At 39.9% G+C, this 19,964-nt stretch overlaps 3 protein-coding genes across 4 annotated transcripts; 1 reads left to right on the top strand and 2 right to left on the bottom strand.

Moving 5' to 3' along the window:
• Nucleotides 1-430: 430 nt before the first annotated feature.
• On the bottom strand, nucleotides 431-6,136 carry nsun4 (NOP2/Sun RNA methyltransferase 4). Its single transcript, XM_061043476.1, has 8 exons — nucleotides 6,020-6,136; nucleotides 5,427-5,646; nucleotides 4,200-4,371; nucleotides 3,811-3,965; nucleotides 3,538-3,698; nucleotides 3,307-3,431; nucleotides 3,051-3,183; nucleotides 431-2,860 (listed from the first exon to the last, which is right to left on the bottom strand). The coding sequence occupies exons 1-8, from the start codon at nucleotides 6,110-6,112 to the stop codon at nucleotides 2,717-2,719; spliced, it is 1,203 nt and encodes a 400-aa protein (XP_060899459.1). The 5' UTR covers nucleotides 6,113-6,136; the 3' UTR covers nucleotides 431-2,716.
• A 157-nt stretch (nucleotides 6,137-6,293) lies between these two features.
• On the top strand, nucleotides 6,294-9,311 carry LOC132978361 (cytochrome b-c1 complex subunit 6, mitochondrial-like). The gene is made up of 4 exons (XM_061043498.1): nucleotides 6,294-6,451; nucleotides 6,983-7,051; nucleotides 8,613-8,774; nucleotides 8,889-9,311. The coding sequence occupies exons 1-4, from the start codon at nucleotides 6,404-6,406 to the stop codon at nucleotides 8,919-8,921; spliced, it is 312 nt and encodes a 103-aa protein (XP_060899481.1). The 5' UTR covers nucleotides 6,294-6,403; the 3' UTR covers nucleotides 8,922-9,311.
• Nucleotides 9,312-9,713: 402 nt separating this feature from the next.
• Nucleotides 9,714-19,859, bottom strand: pif1 (PIF1 5'-to-3' DNA helicase homolog (S. cerevisiae)). Of its 2 annotated transcripts, none has more exons than XM_061043445.1 (13): nucleotides 19,747-19,859; nucleotides 18,941-19,497; nucleotides 18,724-18,847; nucleotides 18,154-18,279; nucleotides 17,348-17,501; nucleotides 16,838-16,952; nucleotides 15,300-15,406; nucleotides 14,685-14,824; nucleotides 13,932-14,038; nucleotides 13,701-13,788; nucleotides 12,081-12,226; nucleotides 10,188-10,379; nucleotides 9,714-10,065 (listed from the first exon to the last, which is right to left on the bottom strand). In XM_061043445.1, the coding sequence occupies exons 2-13, from the start codon at nucleotides 19,481-19,483 to the stop codon at nucleotides 10,021-10,023; spliced, it is 1,887 nt and encodes a 628-aa protein (XP_060899428.1). In that variant the 5' UTR covers nucleotides 19,484-19,497; nucleotides 19,747-19,859; the 3' UTR covers nucleotides 9,714-10,020. The 2 variants fall into 2 exon arrangements, with proteins under 2 accessions (XP_060899428.1, XP_060899427.1); XM_061043444.1 differs by having other exon boundaries at nucleotides 18,941-19,494; nucleotides 19,747-19,856.
• Between the last annotated feature and the right edge of the window lie 105 nt (nucleotides 19,860-19,964).

Below are 19,964 nucleotides of genomic sequence, written 5' to 3'. Positions count from 1 at the left end.
TAAACTATACAACCTTACAGACACTATCTTTGTGCGGCCTGTGTCTGAGAACAGCAGAGTTTACGTCCTAGACTCAGACTACTCAGTGCATCTGTGACAAAGACCCCCACTGGTGAAATCCCCACTCCCAGCGCCAACTGGGACACAGCGTCTGATCTACACCTCTGGGCTGGAAAACATCACAGCAGCAACATCAGCAGATACTTTAAATACACAAACTACAACATCACTAACTATTTCTGATATATTGAAATATGCCTTTTTACGTTCACCTGCAGAAAAACTTTGTATTAAAAGACGGACAGCCCCTGTATACATATTTATTTCCCCTGCTTCTGTCGTTTAAAATCTGCTGTAGATGTTTGGTATAAACACTTGGGGGTCATTACTGCTGGAGTGTAGCTTCAGAGGTGAAAACATGAGACTATCAGAGTGTTTTGCATGTTTATTATAAAAGCAACATTGAAATTGTATTTGAAAAGACAACAGAGGCATGGTTGTGTGGTTAAATCCAGAGTATTCATCTTTCTAATGCACTGCATATGTCTCCCTAACACAGGCTTACACACAGGGACACAGACGCACAGAGGCTCATTGGCTAATTCAATAATAAAGCAGACAGCGAGTGGAGTCAATAGACGGGCAGAAAAGAGAGTAACTCATCTCTAACAGTGTGCCGTCTCCTGAGTGTTAAAACATGTAAATTTATGGAAGAGCCCATTGGAAACACATATTTACAATACGTTTAGGTAATCACACGATGTGCGAGGAGGCATTCAAGGCCCCGGAGACGAAAGCAGTCAATACAAAAATAGTTTTTATGTGTCATTAATTCCCTCTGCATTCCCAGATACATCCCCCTTTTACCGCAGTAATACAGTAATCACTCACAATCGCACAGGAAATTATCTGCACTCATCTGTGGAATAAAAAAGCGGAGGGGCAAAACAGGGAGAGGCGTCCCATTTTAGCTCTCTGCTGCCTCTTTAATGTTCATCTGGGAGCCGCATGGCTGCCGTCCGTCCCTGCACAGGGATGGGAGTCAGCTCCTGCGCTTGGAGCGGCTTAATGACAGCGGGATGTGGATGGTGGACTCGTTAGAAACACACACATTCGCGTGCACACCTTTTTCACGCTACATTTCCTGTGCAGGACAACATGAAGGGTCATCGGCGGTGTGATGGGAAAAAAAAAGAGGCACCTCTGCTCTCACATTAGCTCATGATAAGAGGAAACATTTCACCTCTGAGTGATGTCAATGCAAAACACAAGTCAATCCAGCTTTTATAATGAAAGTTGCACCGATTCAGATGTGGAAAAGCCAAATGGTCAAATAAAGTCATTACCTGCCAGTTCATTATTCCCTCCTTCAACATAGCCATATATTGCATTATTAGGCAAAGCTATAAAACCTGATGAATAACCATAGAACAAAAAGAACACATTTTCATAGGAGAGTTAAAGGGACCAGAGGATGATGGAAATTTGTGTTTCAGTAATGTGATTCTGCAGACTGAAGTCTTTATCATCTGACTCTGTGCAGGAGGAAAAGGAGCTACTGTCAACTTAAACCCTTTAAAACAAATACTGGATGTCCTATAGGTGGCACAGAATACACAGGATACGTTCCTCTTTGACTTAGGCTGCCTCCTACTGGACAAAAATGAAACTATAGCTTTAATAAATAATGCAAAACTGGGGGAGTCATAAACACATTCTGATTGGAGCTACTCAGATTGGTTTGTATAATCTGATTAGCAGTTAGTCATTTCATTATTCATTTGTTTTTAGCCGGTTATAAAACAGACTGAAATGAGCACTGACACCTCTTTAAGACCTACAAAAGGGAACAAGACTATCAGCAATAAGACTGATCATTTCTACATTATAACCTTTAATGGTAGTAACCACTGCTGCAGGGTAGTTATTGGACAAACTGAGTTGTTGTACATTTTCTGTGGCAAAGATTCACAGTGAGTGAAACATTTGGCTGTCAAAAGAAAGCTGGGTCAGTTTCTATCAGTGAACTTCTACATGAACAGGTACAAACCAGCAAAGCGATGAGGTATCACTTTGTGATGCTCCAAAATTAACCCCATACAAAAAAATACCTCACGGGAGCTTTTAAGCGATACTTGTGATTAGTATGTTTGAATACATTACTACTAGCATTTAGAATATTTGAGTATTTTTTATGCTTTTGTTTTGAAAGAACTAGTCAACTTTATCACCGGGTGTTTTGTATTTGAAAATGTGTAGAGAAGGTGTATGTTTCTTTTTTTAACCATGACAGTATAGAACAGTACAGAAAAGGAAAAAGACACAATGCTATCACTTTTGTTTTTTTTGCCCAAAGAAGTGCAGAATAAACATTAAAGACCCTTATACTTACCGGTACATGCACATTGGAACTTGGAAGTTTCACTCCTTGTGAGCCTCAGTGGCTGGTTTGATTATTCATTAATTTTCATTTATTTTAGTCGTCTCCACTGCCATGTCAATAAAAGTGTCAAACAAATGTAGTTTTGACTTGAATTTGCATTTTCAAACATGAGACTGTGTTAAATGTAGTCTATTGTTCTAATATCACTTTTCATTTCTTTTTTGGTTTTCTGGTGTTGATGTCAGTCCAGTGTTTAAAAAGTCCCCGACCATGATGAAGCAGTTCTCCAGGTCTAGCAGACACAGTTTATACATACGGTTGAGTTGGTAGAGTCTATGTGATTCTTCTCAGTTTGCACATGTAGATGGGGCCAAAGTTAGCCGCTAAGTGTGGGATGACCATCTCACCCAGGGGGAGGTCGGGGGCGAAGTGAAAGGTTTTCCTAAACATTTGTGTGAGGGCTCGAAGGTCAACAACCTGAATGTAAATATGATGAGAATAAAAAAAATAACAACAAAGGTTAAATTATTTGTTGTAATTTGGCTCCCAGGTTCATCATCAGGAGGCCCTTGTTTATATTTCTGCCTTTATAATAACAGTCTGACTCTATTCTTGAGGATATAACTGAATCTCTGATGTAAAGTTTTACAGCGTGTCTCTCACTGACCTGGAGTTGGATGCCATGGTTCTCTTTAGCCAAATAGATGGCCTGCTCCACCACACTCATGTTCTGAATCTGAGAGAGTGTGCAGGTGGAGTAAAGAATCTCCCCACCCCGACAAGCAGCTAGGATTCCTGCCCTGAAGGATAAAGAGAAAAAGTGTGTTTAGTTGTAGCTGTAAAGTAAAACTTTGTGTAATTATGTGAGAAAATGTAACGGCATAAACATTCAGTCCATCTTGACTCTCGTGTCATTGACTCACAGGAGAAGCTCCGTCTGTACTTCTGGCAGCCTTCGTCTTTCACCCGTCCTGTTCTTACTGAATATGTTGTTGTCGTCCTCCATGAGCGAATGTCTGTCTGTGGTGCAGGGAACATCAACAAGGACCTAAAAAAATACAAGAGAGATGGAGGAGGAAAAAGCGATTGGTTCCTAGATACATTTCGTTAACAGTCATTAATTAAAGCATCTGTAAAACTGCCCGCTGGCTTACTCTGTCAAAAGTGTTCCTTTCGATTTGGCCCCACTGGGTTCCATCAAAGGAAGTGATGCGTAGTTTCTCATCAGTCAAAAGCTCCTTAGGAATATAGCTCTGGAGGACCTTCCTCAGTCGTGTTGTCCGAGACGCAGAGTTGTCATTCACACACAAAAAACCTTTGGCGTAAAAAGAAGCGACTTGGAGTTAACTACTACAGACAGAAGACATTCTCAAACAAGAGAGTTTTACTGTTAGATAACCGGGTTTAGATCAAATCAACTCTCTTACCAATAGAATGTGTCTGTAGTAAAGCTAGGGTTTTGCCTCCTGGAGCAGCACAAAGGTCGAGCACATTGTGACCCCCTCGAACGTTCAGAGCGAGACATGGCAGCACAGACGCTGCATCCATCAGGTAATGACTCAGCAACCTTTTAGTGTCCGGTCTTTAGAGGCAAAGGGAACACAAAGTCAGAGTAAGTGGGCTTATTAAACCATAAAGGAACTACATTCATTTAGACACATAAAAATACATTTGTAAAGTTACAAACACGGCTGATATTATAGATTATTTTTCACATAATGGACGGCTGAAGTCAACATTCTGACACAAAGAGGCATTTAGCTAACGTATCAAATATTATGGATTTTTTGTTCAATAGATAAAAACATAAGCTCACCTTGCCGGCTTGAATTTGGTTATGTCCCCTCTTGGAAACACTAAGCACTTGATGTTAAGACTGAGCTGCAGAGGAGACAGCTGCTGACTGTCAGAGTCAGATTTCTTTGTTGAAACACTGATGGATTCCTCCTCGGCTACCACCTCCGATTCTTTCTCCAGGCATGGCTGAACTGCAGAGTTAAGAAGAATGCAGAACTGTTTTTAAAAAGGAGAAAGATTGTGTTTTAATAAAGACAAAAACAGAGTGTAAAAATGGGACTTTTTAGGGGATTATCAGCAGCTTTCTGAACACATTGCCGTCTGACTAAAATGTAATAATCGACCACTGTTGAAGACGACTTTTCACAGAAACATATTTTTCTATGTCACATGACAAATAACCCACGCATAACATTATAATTTGAAGTTCATTTCACAGTAATTTCTTGATAAAATTATAATTACCAAACAAAACAAATGGTCTAGATCAGGGGTGGGCAACTGGCGGCCCGGGGGCCACATGCAGCCCCCATCAACCCTCAATGTGGCCCTCAGGTCAATTTTGACATATCAAATAATTGGAATCATGAAAAAAACATGACAAAATCTGCCATGAAATCATGAAAACCAGAAATATGTCCATAATAATATTTGATCACTGGTATATGTTGAGTTAAATTTGAGACACGATTGACTGTAATCGTTTTTGTATTCTACAATTTGGCCCTCTGGCAGTGAGAATTAAATGAATGTGGCTCTTGCTGTGACCATCCCTGATGTAGATATCAGGTCAGAATACAAGGAAAGGCTTTGGAGAAGAGTTTTAGCTCGATTAAAATGAATATGCACAAACAAAAGCAATTGCATGCAATAAAGTTATTATTGTATGTATAATAGGAGTTATTAGGAATTTCTTGAAAAGTAAACAAATCAGTGACAGCTACATGTTGTTTTTAGTTATGGTAAACATGCATGATTTGGCATTTACTTACTGAGCTTCAAGGTTATATCATATATTTACAAACTACAACTTTTTGTGCACTTTAATATTATAAAATATAGTCTCCATTATTCAGGAAATGTCACAGTGAAAGAGAATGTATTTTTGGATTTTCTACAAGAATGCCGCTCTAAATTTGTGATCTATCAGTGTTCAAAACTGACGGCACACTGCGTTCTCCACTAGAGCAAATTGATGAGCCAATATCTGCAGGTTCAACTGGAAACACTGGAGATGAACACCTACTTTGTGTATAAGCGTCTCTGATGAAGTCTCGGCATCCCTGGGCGTCAAAGTCTGTCAGAACTGCATCGTGGGCGAAGTTATTCAGCAGGGCTCCGTACTTCCTCTCTGACAGCAGGGCGACTCGCACTGAGGGCCACAGCTTCCCCAGCTGGATGCTGTAGGTGGAATCAAAGTGTCGCAGGGCCAGGGTGGAGGGAGGGTACTTGACACGCGTGGCAGCCTGCACAAAGGCCAAAACACTGAATTTAAACTTTTACATGTAGTGCTAGTAGAAGTACCTATTATACCTTTAGTTGATAATTTCATAAACATTCTTTGGAGTATCTTTTATCTACTATAGTTACAACAGTAGTTATCTCTCTAACATAACTATTTATTTACATTTTTTTGAGCTTTTATGTCCAGCTTTATATTGTACTTGACACAGTTTATATATATATCTATAGTAATAATGTTTAACTCTGTGTTGCTTTGTGATAGATATTTTTGTCATATGCAAACATAAATATCATTTTAATTCCTGAATGATAATAACTTTATAAGATAACAACCAAAATGTTGCGGAATTATCGATTACGGCTTTGATAACATACCCATTTTTCTTTCACTTTGTGTCGCTTAGGCGTTACATTTCTTAAATCCTTAATTTTTCTTATTAGGAGTCTGGTGTCCAAGAGCAGCGCCATGTTTCTGTGCGTCTGGTGTTTAGGCTCGTCTTGACTCTAACAGGCGAACAGGTAGTTCCCAGTTCCGCTCGGCTTGAGAAAATGAATGGGCGGGCCTTGCACGAAATCTTAGATGACGATTGGTCCAGAGCTACTTCAATAATCCATCCAACCAATAGAAGGCTTTATCCGGTGATTTTTCAGGTCGTTTCCTTCGTGTGACCGACCTCACGTCCTTAACGACCAGCATAGCCGTCGAGCTAGGACGACAGTCTACGGCAGACATTTGTGGGTGAATTAAAAGCTGTAATCATGGTTTTCGAGAGGAAGATGCTCACATACGGCGACCCTGAAGACGAGGTATTAAAATATGACTGACATGTTTCTTACTCGTCGCTTCTTGAGTTGTGTTATCTAAGCTGCCAGTCTGACTTTGCCGGCCAGTTTGACGGTAGTGATGTAACACAAGATACTTTATTCTGAGCTCCTTTAAAACAGTTTTTAAATGTATCGTACTTTAAATGTCCCTGGTCGTTTGAAATGTGAAGTTGTATGACATGACTTTGAATTTCTATCGATGTCTTTTTCTGATACCTGTTCCTGCACGGTACATATTATTTGTAACACATGTAAACTGGTTATTCACCATAGATTGTAAATTCATTAATTTTATAATTTATTTATATTCACTTGTTTTATGTGATCTATGATGTCATAAGGATTTAGTAATACAGACACTGCAGTGAAATAAAGATAACAAAGATCTAATTGACCTTTCAGTCTTTCAGTATTACTGTTTTAGAGCACAAGTTAGTTTGAAATGCAGCTTGTTTTCATAATTGCTTTATTGTTAGACTGAAACAAACCTGCTATATGTATGTCTCTGAACAGGAAGAAGATGCTCCTGCTGAGGAAGAGGAGGAAGAAGAAGAAGAAGAAGAGGAAGAAGAAGACATGGTGGTAAGTGTGACCACATAAATGTGATGATTGTCCTTTAAGCATGAACAGGGAATTCACCTGCCATAACAAACACACTCGACTTTGTTAGAGGTAACAAAAAAAGCAGAGTATCAAATTCAAATTCAAAAAAACTTTATTTGTCCCCGGGGGGCAATTCAAAGGCACACAGAGCAGTAAATTAACAACAAAAGTGTCAATTTAAATACAACTTAAAGCTTAGACTTAACTTAAAAAAACTAAATATAAAGGAGTAGATATAAGTGGACAGTGATCGGACTGACTGATGTAAACAGAACTATGTGCAGTAAACGAGAAATAAATATATATATATATATATACAGAGCTATGTGCAAGTAGGCAAATACTAAATGATAAGTTATTAAGGTGCATGGTGAATAATGGAACAACATAACTAATATATACAATATAACTGTAAAGGTAAAAATTAGATAAATAAAGTGACCGAAGTGCAATGATGGATAAAAAACAACAGGAATAAAGTAACCAGAACTGTATGAATACTGAAATAGAAAGGATAGAATAAAGTGATGTAGTGCATGAGACCAGATAAAGCAGAGGCAGTTAAGGAGCATTGTAAATGGAAGGAGAAGTATGATGACCCTGAAAAAGTATACATTCAGTATTTAAAAATGTCTTTTGATGGAAATAAAAGTTTAAAGACTTGAGTATAAGTTCAAGTTAAGTGATGACGTTGAATAACCTCTTAAAAAAACTGTAGGGAATACCAAACTTTCCGCATTCATATAGTACAGTAGTTTTGTTTTATTCAGTGCTGGAAAGAATAACATTACATTGACATTAATACAATTGTAGGTGTCAGTTGATTACCTATCCCCCTGTTAATGCCATTTATAATTCTACTTACTCTGTAGATTTAAATGATTTATTACAAGATACAGTACAGACAAATCCCAGGCAATGTATTATCTTAGATATGAGCAAGACTTTGACTCTCCCTGGATCTTCAGTAGGACTACATTTATTTCTGTAGTTATGTTGTTTTATTTACTCCCTGATCATCGTGTACTGCTTGTTATTGTTCTTTAATGTTTTTTTTTCTTATGTGCAAAAAATAAAGAAAAAAACCTTCATAAGCTACCAAGCTGTTTTTCACCAGCTGTGACATTAAAGTGATAAACACAAAGCATCAGTGATTACAATCAAATGTAATCATAATGTTTTGAAATGGTTAATTTGCATATTTGGTATCAGGTTTGTGAGATTGCTATTGCTTCTTTTTCTTTGTTAAATTATTTTGTACATTTTCATACTCTGGTTTTATTCTAAATTAGTGTCAATACATTATTTAAACTTACCTACACGTTTCACAATTGTGCTTTTTAAGAGATTAAGCAAATGTGGAGACAAAGAATGGTGTTGTTACAGAGCAGTTTTAGTGTTTAAAATAAGTGCGTAGTCCCAGTTATTTCACCAGTTGAACTGCTGATGGTTAAATTGACTGCAAAGATTTCAAGAGCATGTGTCTGTGGTTTTATAAAATGTCCTTTGATACAGCACATATCTCCTTCGCCCCTCTCAGGACCCTTTAGAAACAATAAGAACCAAGTGTGAGCAGACTGAACACTGTGTGCACACAAAGGAGCGCCTGGAGACCTGCGAGGCCAGAGTCAGCTCCAGGTCCAGCACCGTCGAGGACTGCACAGAAGAACTCTTTGACTTCTTGCATGCAAGGGACCATTGTGTAAGTGAGACAGAGAAAAATACAATGTGCCTTCTTTTTCATGAGAAGTTAGGCTGCATGTGTCTTGATTATCCATCGTTGAAGACGCTAACTGTGTCCTCTTTATCATTACAGGTAGCACACAAGCTTTTCCACAACGTGAAATGACCAGCTTTCCCAGTTCCCGTCTCCTTCAGCTGTAGAATCTCTTAACTACTCAGTTGTAAAGTTATCTGAGCGGTTCTGTTGTTGTCCTCCTGTGTATTGATGTAAATTATTTCCCTGGTTTCTTGGACTAAATACTCGATAATTTCACTATTTCTGTATGCAGTACATGCTTGTGTAGTCAGAGGCAGTATGTTAAATATGAATTGTTAAGCTAACGGGTGCATCCAAGTTGTTAAAGGTTGATTAAGGAAAGGTCTTCATTAGGCAACTCCTCACTGTTGTCCCATTCAATTCAAACACAATTATGCTGCTCTGGTATCAGAATCTCTCAGGTGAAATCATGGATTCACAATACTCACCAGAAAATAAAGGGTTTCTTTTGGTTTACAATTTGTCTGAGTTGCATTATTAAAATTACTTGGATTCTTCTTTGGGACAAATATAAGTTTTTGCCTTGTTGTATACTTGGAGCTCTGTAAGCTGTCTGACTAGGTTTTAGTGTATGCAGACAAAATACTGCAGAAATTAAATGTATTTTGTAAATGACATTAAGACTTGGTGGGACTAGAAATTATGAATGGAACTACAGCATACCTGGATGAAAATAGTGACTAATAGTAGAGATGATAGACAATACTGAGTTATATTTGGTGTTATTGGTTATTTTGGTATTGTAACACTTTGTACTAGAGAGCTTCACCGCCCAAATCATCTCAAAGAAATACTTTTTATATGAAGCAGAATTCTAAGTGTGTGTGTTGTGGTTTGACAGAACAATGTGCCACCAATAGATATTAGATGACTAAAGCTTTATTTGCATACATGCCAAAATTATGATAATAAATTAAAAATCAAAGTTCTTTATAAAACAGACTTTAAAAAAAAAAGTATTAAAAAAATTACAGTATTAACCACCAGGTGGCACTGTGACTTTTGCTATAACTTCGAGGAACCTGTGAGGTAAAAGTGTTCAGATGTGCGTTTGCAGACGTTTCAGAAAACCTAAATATCCAGAGTGCTATGAGAAGGGTTGATAATGTGAAGATAAGTCATGCACACGGTGCATAATGCTACAGGAGATGATGATGAATTCACCGCATCACCAAGAGTTTTCTCTGTTGCCAAGAAAATCATCCATGGAGGCCTGGAGAGAACATAGATGAAGACATTTACAACATTGAAAAATAAAGGAACATCTACAGCACTGACTGATTCTTCATTATCCTGAGATTTTGATGAAGACGTGAGGAAGAGCTCTATCCTCACCTGCATGAGCAGCCTCTCCTTCCTCAGTCTCTTGTAGAAGACGAGAACATCTGGATTTGCTCTGACCACATGGGGGTCAAAGTCCATGACCCTCAGACCCTCCAGGCTCCGAGCCCTAGATAATGCCACGTATGCCTGCCCGCTCTCAAAGACACGAGCCAGAGAGATCTCCACACAGTCCAGAGTCATGCCCTAACAGGAATGAAAGACAAAAGCAGTTACACAACCCACATTTCATTATCCCAATGCCACACAAACAGTATTTCCACCTGATCATTCTCCAATTCAATTTTCTATATGTCGCTGTGTGGTCACAGATACCTGCTTTAGCTTCTCTGCTGGGGGTCAAACACCAGTGACACACTGGTTCTGACTAGTGAACTCAGTTACCTAGAGGCAACTTTTTCTCTCAGAGCAATTTCAGAGTTTGCTGATACACAATCTGCTGTGGGAGGAGAGCTGAGCGATCGGTGAAGGCAGTCATTTGATCACAGACAGATTAGAGGAAATGAAGAGAGGGTGTCCCTGGTCCACTGGAGTCATGGTCACGTCTTGGTAACCCCATCAGACCGCCTCAAGAACATTCGTTGGTATGCGGTGACACCCAGGCCTTAAACATAGATGCCATCAGTCTTACTAACAGTATTGCAGTGTTCTAAAATGAGACCTGGCTCTCCATTGAATTCCTCTGGGGGACATTTAAGAAAAACATCTCTTTACTGTCACTCAAAATCCCTTAACACCTTACGATTCTGCCAAAGTGCTTCCACATGTTTTAATTCTCGTTGAGTTAAACTCACTTTAAGTTTTTCATTTGTAAAATGTGTCAACCTATCAAAAGGCTGTTGTTGACTGTGATTTAGAATAGTTTGATGTTGAATATTCAGCACAGACTTTTTGAAGCCCTTCCATTGTAAAGGCTGCAATCCTAAACAGACATTTGGACAAGCATCAGTTACATGGGAATATTTTTTCATGTTTAACTACAATCCCGTACAACATGAACATGGCATTAGCATAATATTTGCCAGTTAAACAAATCAAACAGAAACTGAAGGGCACAGCAGTAGTTTTGCAGATATTTGATCAGAAACTAAAGCACAGGGAAACAGGAATAAGTGAGCTTTAACAACAGGCAGGTCTGCACTAAATCTTTGGCTAATCTGCACATTAGCTGTCAACCTTTTCATTCTCAATCACAAATGCTCTACTGGATTAATCATAATGATTTGACCTATTAGACTTCATCTTCATCATGACTGTCGGTACCAAACTTCTCTGCTGATCTGTCCTGTAGGTATTGATATATTTCACAGGACCAACGTGAAGTCTGGCCTGCTGGTGACACAGACAAATCAAGACATGGATGATTTTATTACAATGCCTAATAGAAGCAGATAGGCCTGACGTTTGGAAGTTTTAGTTCCCCTCGTGTGCTGGGAGATTTTTCCTACAACATTTTTTCATGTGAGAAACAGCAAAGGACAAAAATGAAGTGTTCTTAATATGAAGACAGTATGTTATTACTGAGACACGCTCTCTCTCCCCAGGCTCTAAACCTTGGATAAGAAGCAATAATGTGGACAATGACTGAGCTTCAAGGCCAAATCAGAGACAACAATCCACACATCTCCAATATCTAGCTCCCCGGAGGTGTCCACAAATGCACCGTTAAAGAAAAACTATTAAAAGGCAAATTATGATTAAATGAAAATGTCTATTAATAAAGTGACTCAATCATTAAAGAGACTCTCAGACAGCTAACTCCCATGGCAACACGGAACAGAGCAAAAGCTTCCAGACAGAAACATTAAATCATCAGACGGAGCATTTTTCTCTTCATTGGCGTTGACTAGCAGAACTCTGTGTGGCTGTGAGCGAGGCTGTGCTAACCTGGCTCTTGTGGATGGAGATGGCCCAGGCCAGTTTGAGGGGCAGCTGCTGTCGACTCAGGTGGATCCCACCGCCTGACTTAAACACCCAGCGCTCAGGCTTCAGCACCTCTGTGACACCACAGACGAAACGCACCCGTGGGAGTCCTGAAGAAACGAGGAATGAGTCAGCACACAAGGAAAAAAAAAAAAAAAAAAACTAACAGGAAACACAATCAAAAGATTATTCACAACCTCGTTTCTCACATTTAAACACAAAACAACTTACAGTTCTTCTTCAATTCAATATGTTGTAGATATGTTTTTAAACTAAAAGTGACTACTGTGTGAAAGGAACTTTACATTGTAGTTATTAAAGAGGTATTCACATTTAGACTGCTGGTGGTGTTAGGTCATTGGTTTTTTATTAAAGACAAGTTTTTATTTCTTATGTTGAGTACCTTCTTCAATCCAAACCTGATGAAAAGAAAAAACAATTGTCACTTGAACTCTTGTTTTCACTTAATGTCATTCATTGAACTCTCACTGACAATTCATTGCTGAAAAGTATACACTAAAAAAAAAAATAACAATCACAGAATTTTAAAAATAGGTTGATATGGTGGTGCTTGTGGCACAGAGTTAGTATGCATGCCCCATGCATGGAGGCTACAGACGGCCCAGGTTTGAATCCCACCTGTGGCTCCTTTTCCACATTCTCCCGGATTTCTGACTCTATCCACTGTCCTCTCTCCATCAAAGGCACAAAAACGCCAAAAATAAATCTTAAAAAAAAGTAGATTGATAAATGGGACGATGCACTGCAGGAAGTGAAATGAGAATATTCATATTGGTTAAATAACTGTATGATTGGGGCGTTGGTAGCATAGTGGTTAGAGCGAGCTCCCCATGTACGGAGGCTATAATGCTCCAAGCAGGCGACCTGGGTTCAAATCCGACCGGTGGCTCCCTTCCCACATGTCACTCCCAACTATCTCTCCCCAATTTCCACTAGGAGAATTCCCTGCACTCAGCCAAAGAAAAAAATGCAACTTTTCAGTTTCTGTAAGATTGTAAACCATGTTTAACTGCCAAGATAGATAGATAGAGATAGATTAGATAGATAGAGATAGATTAGATATATAGAGATAGATTAGATAGATAGAGATAGATTAGATATATAGAGATAAATTAGATAGATAGAGATAGATTAGATATATAGAGATAAATTAGATAGATAGAGATAGATTAGATATATAGAGATAGATAGATAGATAGAGATAGATTAGATAGATAGATAGAGATAGATACTTTATTGATCCCAAGGGAAATTCAAAGCATCCAGTAGCAGTTTACTAAGACATGCACGACATGAAACATTTGTTACAAATAAACAACTGCTGTCCCCCCTCCCATACATATGAAGATAGTGGTTTCCTGCAAGTTTCTGTCCCCTCATGCTAGGCTAGAGCTCTCCAAGCACTAGCTTCATATCTACTGTGCACACACACTTACTGGTCAGCCTACTCAAACTGTGTAAGTCATCTCCTGCAGATCTCTTGTCATTTTGGATACATTTACAAATAAATGTCAAGATTTTCTTTTCTGGACAAATATTTTGACATAAGGTTACTATACTGACCATGTTTTCCAGACTCAAATGCAACCACGACCCCTCGGGCACCGTTCACCAGACCTCGAGTGACGTCCAGGTTTTTTGTCAGCATGACCTTCAAAAGAACAAGCATCGTTTCAGATGTCAAAGCTGGTTTTCACTCAATCTGTAAGTCTTGAAACACACAGTATCAAAAGTGCAATGTTACATGCAGAAGTGGAGCAGGTTGAGAGGGCTTTCACACACACACACACCTACCTGAGCTCCTATTTTGAGTTGGATAACCCTGTTAACAGGAGTGTGAGCGTCTATGGTCTTCACAAGAGCAGGGTCACTGTCCAAGGCCTCAAACACGCGCACAGAGCCTGAGGGAGAGGGACGCTTCATTTAAAAAGAGACTAAGCTTGAGGTGGGTTTCACATACAGCAAGTGACAGGGGCAGGAAATGTGTAGAGACATGAAACTGAGACAAATTCCTCAAAATGTTTAACCTGGATCAAAATTCTGGATTGAATGCACCTTTTTGCGATACAGGATCAGGTAATGCATTCTAATTTTGTTCTGTTTATTTATTCATGAGCAAATGGACTTGATCAATCAATAAAATACAGACAGTGATTACAAAATCCAGATTACCAGTGGTCAAAATGGGACTATATACCACCTACTTGGTCTACAGGGGGCAGCAACATCCACACTAACTCAAAGTTTCTAATTTAAAAAACAAGTTATCAAAATCTTACTCAAAAGTTTTGAACATCACAAACAGGAGTTTTTTTTTTTTCCCGAATCGGACTTTGTAATACTTTGTTTCTTTTGAACATAATTGTATACATTTCAAGTATCCATGTTAACAACTTCAAACATGAAAATGGTAAAAAAAAAAAAAAAACAACACTAAAACTTCCAGCAATCAAACAGACTCCCCAAAGTTCCTCATGCCGGCCTGTTGCCAGACATAATTCAGCCTGAAAAGCTGTAGGCTCAAAGTGGAGAATTGAGGTTTCAGACCTGGCAGCTGTTGGAGTTTGTTCTCGTTTGTGAGCTCCACATCGTCCTTGTGTGTGCAAAGCCTGGTGGCCAGGATGCCGTCTCTCTCAATGTGATGGTAGGCGCTCTCCAGCAGCTTAGTAGTTACTTCCTCTGTCACCCTGAGTGGTTTTTATCAAGACAGAAATGAATTGAAAAACCCATTCCTGCTGCAGAGCAAAATGTTCTGTACAACTAAACATGTGCTGCTGTTTCTGAAAGGTCTCTGCAGCTTTCAAAGCATTCATGGTACACAGTGTAGACAGCACAATGAGCTGTTCTTTTGGTAGAATGTTTAAAATGTGTGTGTGGAGGGGCACTGGTGACTTAGTGGTTAGGTTGCACCCCACATGTACAAACTCAGAGGCTGTAGCCCTGAAAGCGGGCGGCCCTGGCTCAAGTCCAAAGCTGTGGCACCTCTTCTGCATTTCATTCCTCACCATTTCTGACACTATCCACTGTCCTGTCTCTACAATAAAAGGCATAAAAAGCCCAAAAATTAATCTTGGAAAAAGTGTGTGGAATGGGAATGTACAAGCAGAACAAAAATACATTTCTGAAATAAATGTGTTTGTCAGACAGTGTCGATCATTTTACCTGCCCACCCTCACTGCCTGCAGGAGGGAGATGAAGGACTGGTCCGTTTGCCTCCGCACCTCTGTGAGCTCCATGTTGAGCTGCATGACCTTCCGCCAACTCCTGGCCTGAAGCACAGAGCACCATGATGAGTACATGTGGATGATCGTATCGTCCCTCAACCACCATCACTCTGTGTTGTCCCCACAGCCATCGCCGTCCTCGTTCATGCACAGCCTGCTCCGACCCTACCTTAGGGGCAAGGACGTGTGGACAGGAACGCGAGGAATAGAAATCCTGCCTGCATATTATCCCATTTGCTATTTTGTAAACCGCTCGAGATAACACTTGTTATGAATTGACGCTATACAAATAATGATTGATGATTCACCCCACTCACACAAGCTTTTGCATAATGGGAGTACCCCACACATTGGAATACCCCAGTACAAACTAAAGCTCAAATAATACCAGTGTAATAGAAAAATATATGTTCTTGCGTATGCATTTAACATACAAATTTCTGCTTGCAGTGGAAAAGGGTTACAACAAACTGTCATCCTGTCTGAAAAGAACAAACAGCACACGAACATAACGGCCATGAGACTAGTCTCTAGGCAGATTAAAACTCATCAACAGGTGTCAACCAGTGAGAGTGCCCGCTTTGCGATGTCTGGTATAAATGTCTTGATGTAACCGCTCCCGAGCGGGATTCTGCTATGCACTTGTGACGATAGTCACCTCTGTATAAGTTTCCTCCTTTTAGTAAAAAGAAACCCTATTATTCTAATAATAAAATACAAATACTTGAGATCTTTTGTTTAATACAGAAAAATCCACGACACCAGTTAAAGGAGCCATATGTCAAATATCTACTGAAATGAATCATATATGACCTTACTATATGATCAGACATTAAGCAAACATGCTCTCTTATGGTGCTGGCTTCTCTGACAACAACGCAGCAGCTGGTGTGTCCTTCTAACTTTAGATTCTGGTCCGCAATAGTCTGTATTTGTTTTGACCAGAGAAGGAAGTTTTAAGGCACCCCATTGGGTTGTTTTGGACAACCCTCTTTAAGCCAGATATGAGACCAGTTATCACAGCAAACCAACTGCTGTTGCAGCGATGTAAGCGGGCTCAGATATAACTGACTCTCACTGACCTTAAAGGTTTTGAATTTTTCTAAGAAGCTTCACGACAAGAAACAAAGTAAAACTAGGAGAAATATTGGAGATGCTTTTGAAAAAACTGGAGTGAGGTGAGAGCGGCTAAACACTGTAGCTTCCGTGTTTGCTACATGGCAACCAGCGCGAGCATCGTCTCTCGGGAGGAGTCAGGGGGAAAGAGCTCTCTCTCCCTCTCCAATGTTTTGAATTTGGACTGTGTACCAATTTTAAAAGCTACGTGTCAGAGTTACATATTGTTGCAAGCTAGCCACACAGTATTGGAATAAATGATAGAGTAGTAAAATGTAATGGTATATTTCAGTGTGACTGCACTAAGTGACACAATGGCATTGACCAACAGAGGAGTCAGAGGATATACAACAGTCTGACCTGGAAGCAGAAACTGGCCTTTTCCTTTCCCTTGGACACAGGAGGCAGCTGGAGGAAGTCCCCACACACGATCAGCTGGATGCCTCCAAACGGCTGTGTAGACCTCCTCACCGACCTGAAAGAGGGCAGTGATGTGACTGTCCAAGTCATTAAAGATGAATACAGTAACAAATAACTGCAACTAAGGATTAACTAAACTATGTTTTGATATCATGGTTGAGCTTCTTTTTTTTTAAATGTAAAGTTTGGCCAAACAGTCATATCTTTCTAACACTATCAAAGCATGAGGTATAAAACGGTGTCCAGCTGCCTGAAGAGCTTTTATTCAGTCATCAAGAGCTTGAAGTAGGTCACAGGAATCACATGTATTTCATGATTTGTGAAAAGATCAAATTCTCATCATCCAATGAAAAGTATGCACTGATTGAGACTTTTTGATTAAAGGTGGGAGGACGCCATAATGCTTTCAATCTTGCTCTAGTTTGATTTGAAGTTTTGCTCTCATCTCACCTGGCCACTGACTCAAGCTTGTCGAAGAACTGGGCCTCCACCATGGAGATCTCATCGATGATGAGGTGTCGACATGTGGTCCAGTGCTGCAGCACGCCGGGCCTCTGAGCCAGCTCGATGCACTGCTCCAGAGGGGCGGAGCCGGAGCCAATACCTGAGGAGCGCACACAAACACAATGTAGGGAGAGACAGACTGTCAGAGGAGACACAAATGATAACATTCGTGTAACAATTAATTCCAGACATAACTGTAGATATAAAAACATTCTGTAATCTAAAAAGACATTTTGACACTTTCTCTGGTATGATATCAAAGAGTCATAATCAAAAATAAGCCTTTACATAGACATTGTTAGAGAGCTAAAGTCTCAATAAGTACCTATGAAAACTTAATATTTTATCTATATTTAAGTAATTGTGGGTTAATAGGATTCTGACTCATCTTTGTGACGGTAAAATATTCTCTCCGATTTGGACTCTTGTTCAAATAAAACCAGCTACTTGACGATGCCCCCATGGTCTCTGCTTCATTGTAGATTACTATATATATATATATATATATAAATAAAAGAGTTATTGATGGTGAAATAATTGATATACTAATCAGTAACAAGTGGCAGTTTTTCAGCAGGCTGTCTCAAGCACAGTCTCATTTCAGGAAAGGCATTTATGTGGAATTGGCAGTCGACCAATTATTCCGATAATTGTTCATCTCCTCCCCTGATTACGTGTCATTTCCTGGGGTTTATTTGTGTCAAGATTACATCAAATCCCCTGTATCTCCTCAGATATCCACAACAACTGACCAGCAAAGTTGTGTAACGTTGTTCCACCGATGTGACAAGCAGCCACTCCTGTGCTGGCCGTGGCAAAAGTGCTCTTTGGAGGTAGAGATCCCATGATCCTCTTCAGCAGGAAGGACTTCCCTGTGCCTAGAAAACACATCAAGAGCTTAGAGCAAACAACTACCCACAACTATATTCTGTTTATCAACCGAGGAAAATCAGCATTGACATTAAAAGAAAGTCAGAAGGATTGATTGAAAAAATGTTGAAAAAAGATAGCAAACACAATTATTTATATATTTATGTATGGAACACTTCTCAAAATCCACATCACAAAGTGCCTTACACAGAAACTAAAGGAAAGCAGACAGGTCTAATAATCGGCAGGTTTTTGAAGTTCAGCCAAATTACGATTATAAACATATTTCAAGAAATATATTTAACTAGATTCATATTGAAATGTCAAGTAAAAGTAGGAAGGATTTTCAGTAACACAATGTGTGGAGAAAATAAGATAAGCAAGAACAACCTGTTTAGGGCATTGAGTTATTCCAGACATCAAATGTGAATGTATTTATGTCACAAACCCACCAGCGCTTCCAGTGAAGAAAACGCTCTTTCCACTCAGTACAGCACTGAGGACGGCCGCCTGTTCCTTATTTAGCTTACGTGTCGGCAGAGCAAGGATGGGCTTCTTACTTGGGTTGGACTTGACCTGAAATAATCAACACACAGTCTGTAAGACGCAATTGTGTACAAAGAAAGAAGGCATGTGATGTACATGTTGTTTAGTGCGTGTTCAACTCACTGGGCTGAAGTTAGTGTCACACCTTGACCTTTTGACCTGCTGTCCAGTCCTCCCCACAGTGGTCTTATTGGTACAGTCAGTCAGGCCTTTAGGAGCTGCTTTACTCCTCAGCTCGTTGACCTTCTGGATGTCTTTCTGCTGCAGAGGGCTGATGGCCTCAAAGCTGCGAGGCAGACCAGCTTTGAGCTTCTCTCTGTCGCTCAGAGGCTTGCTGGCCATCCAGGCCTGATGTTTGATGCTCAGGGTTTTCAGGAAAAGGTTAAGCTTGTCCGGTGGACAGTTTGACATCAGCACCTGGATATTTTCAGGGAGCAGTTTGACCGTGCACTTCCCTTCTCTGACAAACTTTGTGAACAGTTTGAACTCTCGGAGACGATAGCTCTGGGGGACTTTTCCGTCGTGGACCCGGAGGATGATCTCCTGGAACTCATTCCGGCCTAAAGTAACAGAGGCCTTACGCATGACCTGCCTCCGGGTGGCCTGGCCGGAGGTGTTCAGCTGCTCCATCGTCACACAGCATGATAGCTGAGCTTCGTCCTCCATTGTGGCAACTTCTGCTGAATAGAATTGTAAACATTTGTTTTGTTCACACAGCTTCTGATTAAGGCCTGGTTAGAGAGTTGAAGTGCGAAAATGCATAAAACGGAAGACAACACTGGCTTTAGATTGAAACAAAGTGCCGCAGCTGGACTTCATTCAGTCAAGCCTTAAACATCGTGATGTCGCTGAAATATCCTGTAGTCTGTAACAACTTTAAAAACCGCAAGTTCGAAGTATAATTAACATGAAATGACGTCAACTCTTACCTTTATTTTCGAACAAATTACGTCCTAATCTTTGTCTGTTTTCCTTCTCAGTGCAGCTGATACACGACCACTGATTTTCAAATTGTCAGAGCGTGAAGTGAGCCAATAGCGTAGCGACTCTCCTGGCCAATCATGCAGGGGAGATTTAACTTTGCGTCCAATGGCAGACAAGGAGAAACGCCCCTGTAGTAGAACCGACAAATCCCTGGCGTTAAATC

The sequence above is a fragment of the Labrus mixtus genome, chromosome 8 (assembly GCF_963584025.1).
Source record: "Labrus mixtus chromosome 8, fLabMix1.1, whole genome shotgun sequence".
Classification (NCBI taxonomy): domain Eukaryota; kingdom Metazoa; phylum Chordata; class Actinopteri; order Labriformes; family Labridae; genus Labrus; species Labrus mixtus.
This window is presented reverse-complemented; position numbering and strand designations above follow the sequence as displayed.

What these genes read in the sequence shown, in the direction of transcription:
- nsun4 (XM_061043476.1), bottom strand. Translation starts at nt 6,112, where the DNA reads ATGGCGCTGCTCTTGGACACCAGACTCCTAATAAGAAAAATTAAGGAT. An exon ending in CAGAGACGCTTATACACAAA is followed by an intron (nt 4,372 to 5,426) that starts GTAGGTGTTCAT and finishes TTAACTCTGCAG; the next exon opens with TTCAGCCATGCCTGGAGAAA. An exon ending in GTACAGACGGAGCTTCTCCT is followed by an intron (nt 3,184 to 3,306) that starts GTGAGTCAATGA and finishes TTTATCCTTCAG; the next exon opens with GGCAGGAATCCTAGCTGCTT.
- LOC132978361 (XM_061043498.1), top strand. Translation starts at nt 6,404, where the DNA reads ATGGTTTTCGAGAGGAAGATGCTCACATACGGCGACCCTGAAGACGAG. An exon ending in ACGGCGACCCTGAAGACGAG is followed by an intron (nt 6,452 to 6,982) that starts GTATTAAAATAT and finishes GTCTCTGAACAG; the next exon opens with GAAGAAGATGCTCCTGCTGA. An exon ending in TGCATGCAAGGGACCATTGT is followed by an intron (nt 8,775 to 8,888) that starts GTAAGTGAGACA and finishes TTATCATTACAG; the next exon opens with GTAGCACACAAGCTTTTCCA.
- pif1 (XM_061043445.1), bottom strand. Translation starts at nt 19,483, where the DNA reads ATGGAGGACGAAGCTCAGCTATCATGCTGTGTGACGATGGAGCAGCTG. An exon ending in TTTCTTCACTGGAAGCGCTG is followed by an intron (nt 18,280 to 18,723) that starts GTGGGTTTGTGA and finishes TGTGTTTTCTAG; the next exon opens with GCACAGGGAAGTCCTTCCTG. An exon ending in AGGAGAGGCTGCTCATGCAG is followed by an intron (nt 10,066 to 10,187) that starts GTGAGGATAGAG and finishes TGTTCTCTCCAG; the next exon opens with GCCTCCATGGATGATTTTCT.